The 11834-nt window shown below is 48.9% G+C and overlaps 1 protein-coding gene across 1 annotated transcript; it reads right to left on the reverse strand.

The window, feature by feature from the left end:
- Positions 1 to 273: 273 nt before the first annotated feature.
- On the reverse strand, positions 274 to 2108 carry LOC100274379 (uncharacterized). Its single transcript, NM_001148739.1, is given in 3 exon segments — positions 274 to 648; positions 890 to 1640; positions 1744 to 2108. Coding segments are annotated over 3 exon segments (1035 nt in total). The 5' UTR covers positions 2026 to 2108; the 3' UTR covers positions 274 to 646.
- Positions 2109 to 11834: the final 9726 nt, after the last annotated feature.

Raw genomic sequence — 11834 nt, forward strand, 5'->3', positions numbered from 1 at the left:
GGCCATTTCGCATTTCCGGTGTGCAGTGGCTGTGGCACTCAGTAGTCCGTGGTCCATGGCCCGATGCGCCTCGCGGGCCACACAGAATGGTGTTTCGCGTTTCGTCTCCCCAGATCGTGCGGGCACTCATCGGCCATCACGCATGCGCATGGCAAGCCTGAACACGATTCTTTGCTTCTGCAGTGGTCGTGAAGACGTGATGAACGGGCATCGGGAGGGGATGACCAGAGTGCGTGGTAATCTTTGGCTGGAACGACTGGAAGCAAGCAACGTAATAGCAAAACCACGAGTATATATACGGTTGATAAAATAAAACCCACTTGGATGAAAAAGGAAGGATCCGAGTACAGTACAGAGTTCTACACTCCGGGTGTGAAAACTCTCCTCATGACAAGTACAGAGTTCACCGAAGAGCGAAGTACCCCCCCCCCCCCCCCCCCCCCTCACTCAAACATAACTGACTTCCTCACAAACGACTGGGAACTAAACACAAACACACAGAGAGGGACACCAATCACCACAGATCGATCGATCGATCGCCACCAACTTTATTCTAGCAACACGGCAGCAGCTGCTGACCACAGGTGGCTATGCCTTCAAAGCTCCAGATCATGGTGATGACCAGTGCAGCCACAGAACAGCACATTTCTGCAGACGCAAGCAACAACAACACGTCATTAATCTTCTTTTGACAAAGTAGTACACTAATATTTTTTTTTAAAAAAATGTCTAACAACGAGATGTGCTATCCGTTTCTACCGACAATCACTTTATGAAGCTTCTAGTAGTGCGGGTCGGTAAAGATTAGATGCGCTGATTTTTTTTTTTTCCTACTCCAAAAACAAGATTCGAGAGAAATGTCCTGGGTGGGTGCTGAGGCGAGACTTACACCAGGGGACGATCTTCCAGCGCTGGTTGTCGCCCTCGCACCACTTCCAGAGCACGATGTTGGTGCCGTCGCGCACGCCGCCGTGGTCCTTGTCGCCGTGGAAGGCGTCGAAGTTGAGGTAGATGTTGTTGACCATGCGGACGCAGCGGAAGCCGTGGCCGACGTCGCGGCTCTCCGTCCACAGCACCGACTCGTCCTGGTAGCCGGGGTTGTAGGGCACCAGCTTGACCGGGTGGCCCTCGCCCTGGGAGTGCTTGATGGCCTCGCCGGTGACCCTGTTGACGAGCGCGAAGGCCGGGTACCCTTCCTCGTCCTTGACGCTGTTGCTGTGGCGCATGTCCTTGATCCAGTGCTGGTACTCGTCGCGCGGGTTGGTGGGCGCGAGGCACACGGCGCCGTTGCGGACCGTGGCGCTGAACCCCTCGTCGGCCTTGCAGTAGATGCGGACGGTGGGCTCGCCGCCGCCGCCGAAGCGGGGCGCGTTGGCGGCGCTGCTGCCTCCCGCGGCGTAGGCTTCGTCGCCCCAGGGCAGGATCTTCCAGCTCTGGTTGTCGCCCTTGGCCCACTCCCACAGCACCACGGTGGTGCCGTCGTGCACGCCGCCGTGGCCCTTGTCGCCGTGGAAGGCGTCGAAGTTGAGGCGGATGTTGTTCACCATGCGGATGCAGCGGAAGCCCTTGCCCACGTCGCCGCTCTCCGTCCACAGCACCGACTCGTCCTGGTACTCCGGGTTGAACGGCACCAGCTTCACCTGAACAAATGGATACAAGAACCAAAATGAAATCAGACCAACAACGAACCAGACCACGCCAGAAAAAAAAAAGGGGAAGCAAGATCAGGAGTACAAACAGTACCGGGTGGGACTGGCCGAGGGAGTGCTTGATGGCGAGCCCAGTGGCCTTGTTGACCAGGGCGAACGCAGGGTTGCCCTCCTCGTCCTTGACCTGGGTGCTGAAGCGCATGTCCTTGTACCAGTGCTGGTGCTCGTCGCGCGGGTTGGCGGGGGCCAGCACCACGTTGCCGTCGCGGACGGTGAGGCAGTACCCCTCGTCGGACTTGCAGAAGATCTTGAAGGTGGGCTGGTGCACGCCGCCGTGAGCCGGCGGGTTCTGGCCGTGGTGCCCGAAGCCGAACATCTTGCGCTCTTCTCCGCTCTGGGGTTTTGGGGGAGGGTTTGGGGGGGGATCGCCTGGTCGGACTAGCCGCTAGCGGGACAGGGGATTTGGGACGGGGCGAGGAGAAGCTGTGCACCTTGGGTCCCATTTATAGAAGGGAAGAGAGTGAAACTTGGGAGTGAGATCCTCTTCATAATTGACAGGTGGGGCCCTATCCTCGTTTGGTCCACCCGCCAGTGACGAGATGAGAGTGGGCAGACGGTCATTTGCAGATTTACTGCAGGGCGAAAAAGAATCCGAGGCCACTTTGGCGACCGTGTGGTGTGAACTGCGAACGTTTGGCGTGCTAGTTTTATGACCGCCGTGTGGGGCCGGTGGGCGGTGCGACCGCCACCGACTACTACGTTGCTGCTTACTACGAGGTTAATTACCCGTGGACGTGGATCAAACAGCCCCCTCACTAACAAGTACTCCTAACAATAACAATCTTACTGGAAAAGAATTTGTTTTGACACGAACAAAGTAACGGCACCTCTTGATATCCTGTGTACTACTGTATGTGTGAAATGGTGCACAGCAGCGGGTCCTGTCTGTCACGACCGTGGCGCTTTGCGTCACTGACCTGTGGATCCAGTACACGACGCGCCCACAGGAAACGCCGCCCGCCAGGCGCCAGGCCAGCCATACTTCCGTGTGGGTATGGGTGTGGGTGTGGGACTGTGGGTGTGGCCGTGCGTGTGTCCTCTGGAGGACTGCATGTCAGCGGTGTGCCACGTGGTTTCGCGGGCTCTTCGCCACATGTGTCGGTTGGCGGCAAAATTAAGCCTGGAAACAAAAGCTGCGGGGAGATCGGTGATCAGAGGAACGTGGATCTGCTTTGGCCACTCCTCATCGTTATTAAGCTAAACTTCATCCGGTAGGAAGACAAACAATGATACCGTACGGAGCAGTGCATGCATGTTGGTCACTAATCTCTGTCGGATGCGTGTGCCCGACGCTTCCGTGATTTTGATTCGGACACAATCTCAAGGAGGCGGCCGTCCCGCCCGTCAAACGCTTTTCTCTTATCTGCAAACGACGACACGCGGACCGCACACGCACCGCGACTCACCGAGCCGCTGTTTATCGTGTTTGGCTCCTCCCCAGTCGATTCCCGTCACCTATTTTCAACCCTCACAGCGGCAACTCCTGAAATGGACGCTCCAGTTTCCGTTTCGAACCATTACCATCCGACCTGGACCTGACGGGGACGGTGAACCCGGTGGTGAAGATCGCTGTGGGATTCTCAACCCCCACCGCGGCCCACCACATTCACGCGGATGTACGGCCATCACGCGGCGTGTCCGGCGAGTCGAGCAGAGAGAGCGTAGAGTCACAGAGAGGCCTCGCGGCTCGCGCGGTCGCCTTTTCTTCTGTGACGATGATGATCAAAACGTGGCGAGTCAGTTGAGCATTTGATTTCCTCTCCCACGGCTCCACGTACTCGCTTGTTCGATTACTATATGTTAGGCACACCTAAAGCTCACCTGCTGCCATCCGCGACGACAGCTGAGCAAACACAGCATGATTGTTTTTTCGACCTCCTCCAACACCATATGCTACTCCTCGGAGTATGTTTTCTTTTTTCCTATACAAACAACGGTTTCTCTCTTCTAGCTGGAAAGACCTTGAAAGAATAATAATGATTATCTCTGCACCCAACAGTAAACTTGGAGGGCGTCGGTACGTGTTCGGCCCGTGGTCTTGAATCACCGTTCAGCGCGTCGCCGTGTGGCAGGCTCTCAGCTAGCGCACGCAGTTTTAAGGTAGGAGCCCATCCAGCGGCCGGACGTGGCACGCATGCATCCGGGAGAGCAAGTGAACACCCGGGCCTGATCTGGGCTCGGATTTCCTGGAAGACTCTAGCTAGGGGTGGGCATTTTAAAACCAAAAACCGAATCCGAACCCGAACCGAACCCGAATAGACCGAATTGTCGGTCTATTCGGGTTTTCGGGTTCGGGTTCGGTTCCTATATGTGCTATATTTCGGGTTATGGGTACGGGTTCGGTTCCTAACCTTTAAAACCCGAATAGACCTAATAACCCGAAATATAAAAAAGCTCTTAATATGTGATGGTATTATTATATGATTTATGAACTTATTAGCTAGAAATAATGAGATCATCTTAACGATAGTATATATATCTTTGTATGCTAATTTTTATAGTCACTTGTTGTAGTAATAGTACTTTCAATTAATTATTCATTGTATATATTTTAACAAAATATACTAGTCTCTCTACAATTCGGGTCTATTCGGTGGACCGAATAGACCGAACCGAAATTGTGAGTCTATTCGGGTTCGGTTCCTAAAATATTTTTGGAAATTTCGGTTCTCATTTTTTAGAACCCGAAATTTCACAAACCCGAATAGACCGAACCGAATTACCCTAATAGACCGAATGCCCAGCCCTAACTCTAGCTACCTCTCGATCTCAGGCAGGTCCACATGTCCGACTTTTATATTTTGCACGTCCATGCTACTTCTTCGAGTAATTACGGGTGACGTACCATCAGATCCGCACGCCCTAGGCTGTAGGCGCGTGGCGTTCAATCACATCTGCTAGGGATGATCCGAGGTATTATTCCTTTGTGTTCACAAGGTTTCTTGACCTTACAGAGGGAGTAGCATGTCTAGGTAGAGATGGCAATTCATCACGGTCTAAATATTTTTCACAGTAAATTTCTCCTTCAAATAATTTTAATCTAAAACCGAATAGAAATACATCTTCGTCCTAATCCAATCTGATTCTTAAATTTTATAGTGTAAAATTTCAAAATAAGATTTTGTTTCTTCAGTAACCTCTATGATTTAGAAGGAAAATTTGTTCGGCAAACTCTATGATTTAGAAGAAAATTTTGTTTAGCGGATGGTCGATGAAGCTCTCCAACATGTACCTAACAACAATGGTGTCGGTGATTGATCTCCGAACCCCTAGGGCCCACTAGTCAATATAAGTGAAAGTCGCCTAAAGGAGGGTAAATAGGCGTAATCTGAAATTTACAGCTTTAAACACACACTACAAGCCGGGTTAACGTTAGAACTTAAATAAAGTCCGGGGGAGAGGGAGAAAACAAATTAAATGGAAATCAAGCGAATGAGCAAGGTGATTTGTTTTACCGAGGTTCGGTTCTAAAGAACCTAGTCCCCGTTGAGGTGGTCACAAAGACAAGGTCTCTTTCAACCCTTTCCCTCTCTCAAACGGTCACTTAAATCGAGTGAGCTTTCTCCTTAATCAAACGGGTCACTTAGACCCCGCAAGGACCACCACACACTTAGGTGTCTCTTGCTTTGATTACAATTCACTTGGGAACAAGAATGAGGAAGGAAGAAAGCGATCCAAGCAACAAGAGCGCAAATGGACACGAACACACACCCTCTCAAGTCACTAGGTGGTTGGAATGAAATTGGGACTTAGAGAGGCTTTGATCTTTTCAATTGTGTCTAGGAGTGAATGCACTAGCTCTTGTATTGAATGAAAACTTCAGAAACCTTGGATGCTTGGAGTTGTGGTGGTTGGGGTATTTATAGCCCTCAACCACCAAGAAGCCATTGGGGAAGGCTGCTGGCGATGGGCGCACCGGACAGTCCGGTGCGCCACCGGACAGGTCCTGTTCACTGTCCGGTGCGCCGCCACGTCACCCAACCGTTTAGGTTCGGAGCTCGGTCTACCGTTGGAGCTTTGTCTTCTTGCGACACCGGATAGTTCGATGCCACACCGAACAGTCCGGTGCCCCTCTGACTTTCTGCTCTGACTTCTGCGTTGCACTGTAGCTGCACTGTTCACCTTTGCAGAGCCGACCGTTGCGCGAGTTAGCCGTTGCTCCGTTGGCACACCAGACAGTCCGGTGAATTATAGCGGAGTGCGCCTGTAGAAACTCGAGAGTGGCTGGTTAGATTCAGTACGGTCCTAGTGCACCGGACACTGCCCGGTGGCACACCGGATAGTCCGATGTGCCAGACCACAGCACACTTGGTTCCTTTTGCTCCTTTGAATTTGATCCCCTAACTTGAATATTTATTGGTTTGTATTGAACCTTTTTGTACCTGTAGAACATGTATTCTAGAGAAAACTAGTTAGTCCATATATTTATGTTGGGCATTCAACCACCAAAATTAATTGTGGGAAAATGTTAACCCTATTTCCCTTTCAATAAGGCCTGAGGGAAAGTGTCGGTGTTTGGACCCGAGTATCTCACCAACTAGTGAAATGATGTTGCATGTCTTGGTCCAGATGGGTGATGCAAGGTGACACAAGTCATTTATCCTGATTCAGGCTAGAGAAAGCCCTACTTTCAATAGAGGGGGGATGAGACTTATATTACTTGCACTTAAGTGCTTGCAATAGTGAGTACAAGCTAGTTAGGAGAAGAAAGGATCACAAGTCCGTGAGGTTGATTGTGGCAAGTGTGAATATCACCATGGAGAAAAAACTTTGAAGTGTTCCCCCTCCACCTAAAGCCTTGGGCTCCTCTATTTATAGCCTCAAGGAGGGTTGCCACGAGCGCTGGGGCTTGTTGCATACTATGAGGAGGCGTGGCCGAGCACCTGCAGCCGTTATGGCATGTGGTATGGTCCTTGTACTCGTTGTTGACTTGTGCTGGGAGGGGATGTCTGGTCCCTGTATTTGCATCTTTGACTGCGTAGAGAGCCAAGGCCAGAGCCGAGGGCTCGGTCACATACCCGAGCATACATGATGGGAAAACTGTCGAAGTCATAGTGGTTGGATAAATGACGAGTATGGCAAAAAGCTCATGGTAATACGTCAACTCTGTTGTTTCTGGTGATGTCGGAGGCCCCTTCATTGGTAGTATCGAGCCTGAAGCTATTATCGGGCGAGGCAGAAGTCTTCTCGAGGCCTTTGGGTTTGATGTCGTGCAGGACACAATCAAAGGAGTGGCCTAGTGCGTGATTCACGGGGAGCACAGCCGCGGCCGGGCTCAGGCGAGGCGGAGTTTGCTCCGAGGCTGAGGCCAGCTTCAGGGGAGACAGAGTTTCTCCCCGAGGGTCAGCCCACGCTATGTCGTACGCATGTCCCATCATGAGTTGGTAGACGACGTGGGGAATAGCAGTCGTTGAACCTATGCATGCTTTATCGTAGTTGGTGAAAGCCGACGGGGCCGCATTCCAGTCGCTCTTGTTCGCATGTGAAACTACGTGTGTTAGGTACGCGCATTGAATGCTCATGTCCCCCTGGGGCTTTTGTCTGATGCCTAGCTCGGGGTTATCTTCCTTGCCCGAGACGGGCTTCGACAAGGCAGAAACAGTGGTTCCACGGAGAGGGGACCTCAGCCGGGACGAGAATTTCCCTGAGTACGTACCTTGTCCGAGGGCAAGCTCGGGTGAGGCAGAGTTATGAGTTCCCGTCGAGAGGGGTCTCAGGCGAATCGTGGTTTACTCTTTCTTGTCCTCGGGGAATGAGTTCGACGTTTGTCTTAGGGTTAAGCGTGTTTTAGGGGCGTAATCTAGTTACCCCTAATTACGATACCCGACAGAAAGGTTCACTCCGGAAGGACTAGCCTTCGGTTAGTCCTAAGACATCGAGCCCGGGGTCATACGAGACGGAGACAAAAGGGGGTCAAGAGGGTCGAGAAGAAGGCACATGACTAACCCATCATAAATAACCGACCACATTAATTGCGCTTGGCACCGAGCCACAAAGGGACAGTCGGACCACCTTCCACTCATGACCTATCGAGCCTAGACTTGAGTGCGTTGGCCATCAACAAGACCCGTAACACGACAAGATGCGTCGAGACCCAGGCTACGACAGCTAGGGGTCGGTGTGGCACATGGACGATAATGTTGATGTCTGAGCTCTCCGCCCGCCATAAAGAGCGTGACCAGGGAAGCCTAGACGACCGAGGCATAAACGGACAAACGCAACTTTAACAAGATAGAACACTCTATTTTACCACAGCGCAGCAACTCCTCCTTAAAGAATCTACAGGTAGCCGACTCCCCATGGCCAATACAAGGGGAGGTTGGATAGGATGGACATGGGAGACAGACACAAACATAAGCACATGCACATGCACACAGACAACGAAACCAGGAGACATATTGGCCGGAGCCAAGGAGCGATCCACCACGACATCTAAGTCTTAGTAGAAGGCACCAGTCCTGTAGTCTTTATGTCTAGCCACACATAAGAGACTTAGGAGCTCATCCCTCTCTCGCCCGTTAGTAACCCCCACTACAAGCATTTGAGCAACAAGGTGCAGTTAACACGAGCCACCGAAGACTGGATGTAGGGATGTTCCGCCTGAATCAGTATAAATTTTGCGTCTACCGAGCACACCATCTAGACCATGGAACACACACAGATAAATTTACTTATCGAAACTGGTTCAAAACAGTGACAAATGGTTAGTTCAAGTATCAAAATATCTTATTAACTACTTTCTGTGTGCCTTTTTTCTGGAAGCATTTTTCTTTGCACTCAGAAGCGATTGAATTCAACTTACCCCTTTTTATATTGATGTAGGAGACCAAAATATTGACGATACAATGTGTTTCAACACATATGTTATGAACTTGAAGTTATGATATACAATTGTGTCTGTCGTTGCAAACAACAGACATTGTACGAGTAGATTGTGTAAGTGACTCTTCAAATTTAATAGCTCTCTCTCTCTATTTTTTGTTAGACTGCTTCACTCGCCATACAAAATTCTAAATTAACAGTCTCTTGAATGAACTACTCGTTTTTAAAATCTATTTTAGAGAATATCTAAATCAGTAAATTTGGCTAATCTCTTAGAGTACCGCAACATTCATGCTCGGACCACCGATCTTCCTATATGCATCTTAGCCCACAACGGGTTTTATGTTGCTGTCATGTCACATGTTACAACTAAAAGACTACTTATATAATAACTCTTCTACAATACAAGTTGTAAATTTAATACTTGGCAACCTCTCGCACACATAGAAACTTGGAGTCCACATACAACCACTCTCGGATAGTTACTAGTGAGTAGTCGTTCTTGTCTCACCTTTTATCTTTCTTTCACATCACCACCATAAATCTGACGTGACATCTCTTGTAACTCGCCTATGTCAATCTATTATACTTTTCCTTGTTTATTTCAAAACTTTTAAAAGCTAAAGCACCTTAAGTTTACCTAAAATTATAAAAAAAATACATATAATATTAAATAGATATGCTATAAAAATATAATCAATAAGGAGTCAACTTTTGATTATTTGGTATTTTAACTATTATTTGATTATGTAAATTTGATCTAGTTTAGATACTTTTACTCTTAAAAAATAGAATAATTTATTATTCGAAAGAGTAGGACACATGAAACACACACTAATCAGCATGCATGTCTGCGGAGTTCTCTGACGGTGTGGAATTGAACCACGAGTCCTGAACTGACAGGATGGGCTTGGCACGGCCCACGATGTCATTATTTCACAAGAACGTGGCCCAACGTGGAATATGTTAGGTGGAGATTGATCATGAAAGCATGGCCCGAAAATGATATAATATGTAGCCGTTTGCAGAAAGATTTCGGGCCCAAGTGACATTTTGTCCACATCGATCTCTCCCTCCCGCGCTCCTCTTTTCGAGTAGAGTGTAGAGGCGGCGGCAAGGCGCAGTCCACTGAGAGATCAACAGATGTTCCTATGGCCCGACAGTCTATTTTACAGAGCAAATCGTCCAAAGACACTTGATATCATGCCCATATCCTTTCCACATGGGCTCGTCACAGTCACGTGTTCTTCTTCGTATCCTGCCAACCGTATCCTGGTCAAGGCTACTAGAAAGCCAAGTTTGGAACACCACGTCCGCTAATAACAAGTAATAAATTCAGCATCACGAAAGGCACATTCAGTCGGCCACTACTGCTATACCACCACCACTCATGAATTGAATAACACACTGGACTGAAGAAAAGGTGATGCGAACAATGATGAAGTAGATAAGTTCAGCTCCAAAGATAACATATCATATGCGCTGCACCAGCGTCAAAAGCGGCTCTCCTTTCCGTCTGCTTCTCTCAGTTTCTTTCTTTCGTCTCCGGGGCCTGGATCGAGTAGCACCCCCCTGGAAGGACGACGAACCTTCTCCACGCCAGCCAGCAGCGCTCCTCGTCACCCCTGAAGGCTGCTCAACAGTAAAATACTCCTGAACTTGTAGCACCTGGTCTTGTCCGGACGATGGAAATGCTTGCTTTGGCTGCTAATGGAGCATGAGTGAATTAATACGGGTGCACGTCAGGTGGCCACTGGCCAGTAGATTGCAGATACGTGAGAGACGGGTATCCGTCTCAGCTGTGGGAGCGCCTAGCTAGCAGCCTGCCCAAACGGGAAAGCAGCGAGGTGAGGTGAGGCCGCAAGGAATATACGCTGAATCTACGGTGCCAGATGGTTTAAACTACTCGGCGGGTTCGTTGTCCCTTGTTCGTTCCATCTCTCCTCGGGAGAGATTCCTGGGGTTCTCTACACCTGCTTCTAAAGCTTATCTGCATGGGGGAGATAAAGCACGAGCTGGAATGGCTGTTTTTTTTTAAAAAAAAAACTCCGGTTAATAATTTGGACGGAGACTCATTGGTAAGTTAATTAGTTTGACGTGCTACTTCGGTTGCGTGCGTGCAAGGTAGGGAAAGTTTTTTTTTACTTAGGGGGTGTTTGGTTTCTAGGGACTAATGTTTAGTCCTTAGATTTTATTCTATTTTAGTTACAAAATTGTCAAATATAGAAACTAAAACTTTATTTTAGTTTCTATATTTAGCAATTTATACACTAAAAAGGAATAAAATAAAAGGACTAAACATTAGTCCCTAGAAACCAAACACCCCTTTACTTGTGGAGCTTATCTTCGTTCGTGCTGGTTACGCACGACATTAAGTTAAATTAACGGTTAAACAGCACAGAACCACTGATGATCTCGCTCTCTCTCTCCAATAAGAAATGCTTCTTGCGGCGATTCTGTCAGCAGCGGGTAGCCTGGTACTACAACTTTTCTCCCCCTCTCTCTCTGTCTTCCTGGTCGTTAAGTTTCGGTAAAACGCTCAAGTTTTAACATTCAAAGCAGAATAGTAATGGGAACCTAAGCAGAGCCGTGAAAATCTTCAACACATCGATCGAGTTCAAGTTCATCCAGATTTTAATTCGCCCTCGCATCAAGTCCAACGATCTGACTGATTCTTGGCTGACACAGAATCTCCTGCACTACTAATTAAATTCTCTATCCCTACGGAGTAGACGGTAGACCCCACCCAGAGCCGCCAAACGGAGTGGCCAGTTCTGTTCTCTTCGGTGACACCGACGTGCCGCCGGGACTTTCAATTGTTGATGATGTGCCTGAAATATTCCGTGGGCGGGCGAGATTCTGCACGAACAGCAGTCAGCAGCACAGGCCCTTTCACCCATCTGATCGAGCAGAAAATTAAAGAAGGCTTCTCGTCCACCACCGCGCGGCGCGCTCGCGTCTGACCCCAAAACTATAAGCCATCGGCAACTCGACAGTGCTTTGGCCAATTATTAAAAAAAACATCCGGCCTCCATCGTTTTGTTTCCTTTTTTTTCTATTTACCCTTATTCTGAATGGACTATTATCTTCTCGACCCGACCGAGCAGGAGTTTTCAACTGCCTGGTGGCTATGGTAATTCGTTTTCGCTTTCTCTTTGGGGTGACACCTGTGTGGTCGCGTTTGCTTTAGCTATCCGTCATGTGTGATCCTGAAAGCGCCGCGGATATATAAGCACTACTATTGTAAGCGTTTAATTCCGTATTCAAGAATTACATTTGGCTGATGTTTTACATGTATATATA

This window comes from Zea mays, chromosome 1 (assembly GCF_902167145.1).
Source record: "Zea mays cultivar B73 chromosome 1, Zm-B73-REFERENCE-NAM-5.0, whole genome shotgun sequence".
Lineage (NCBI taxonomy): Eukaryota > Viridiplantae > Streptophyta > Magnoliopsida > Poales > Poaceae > Zea > Zea mays.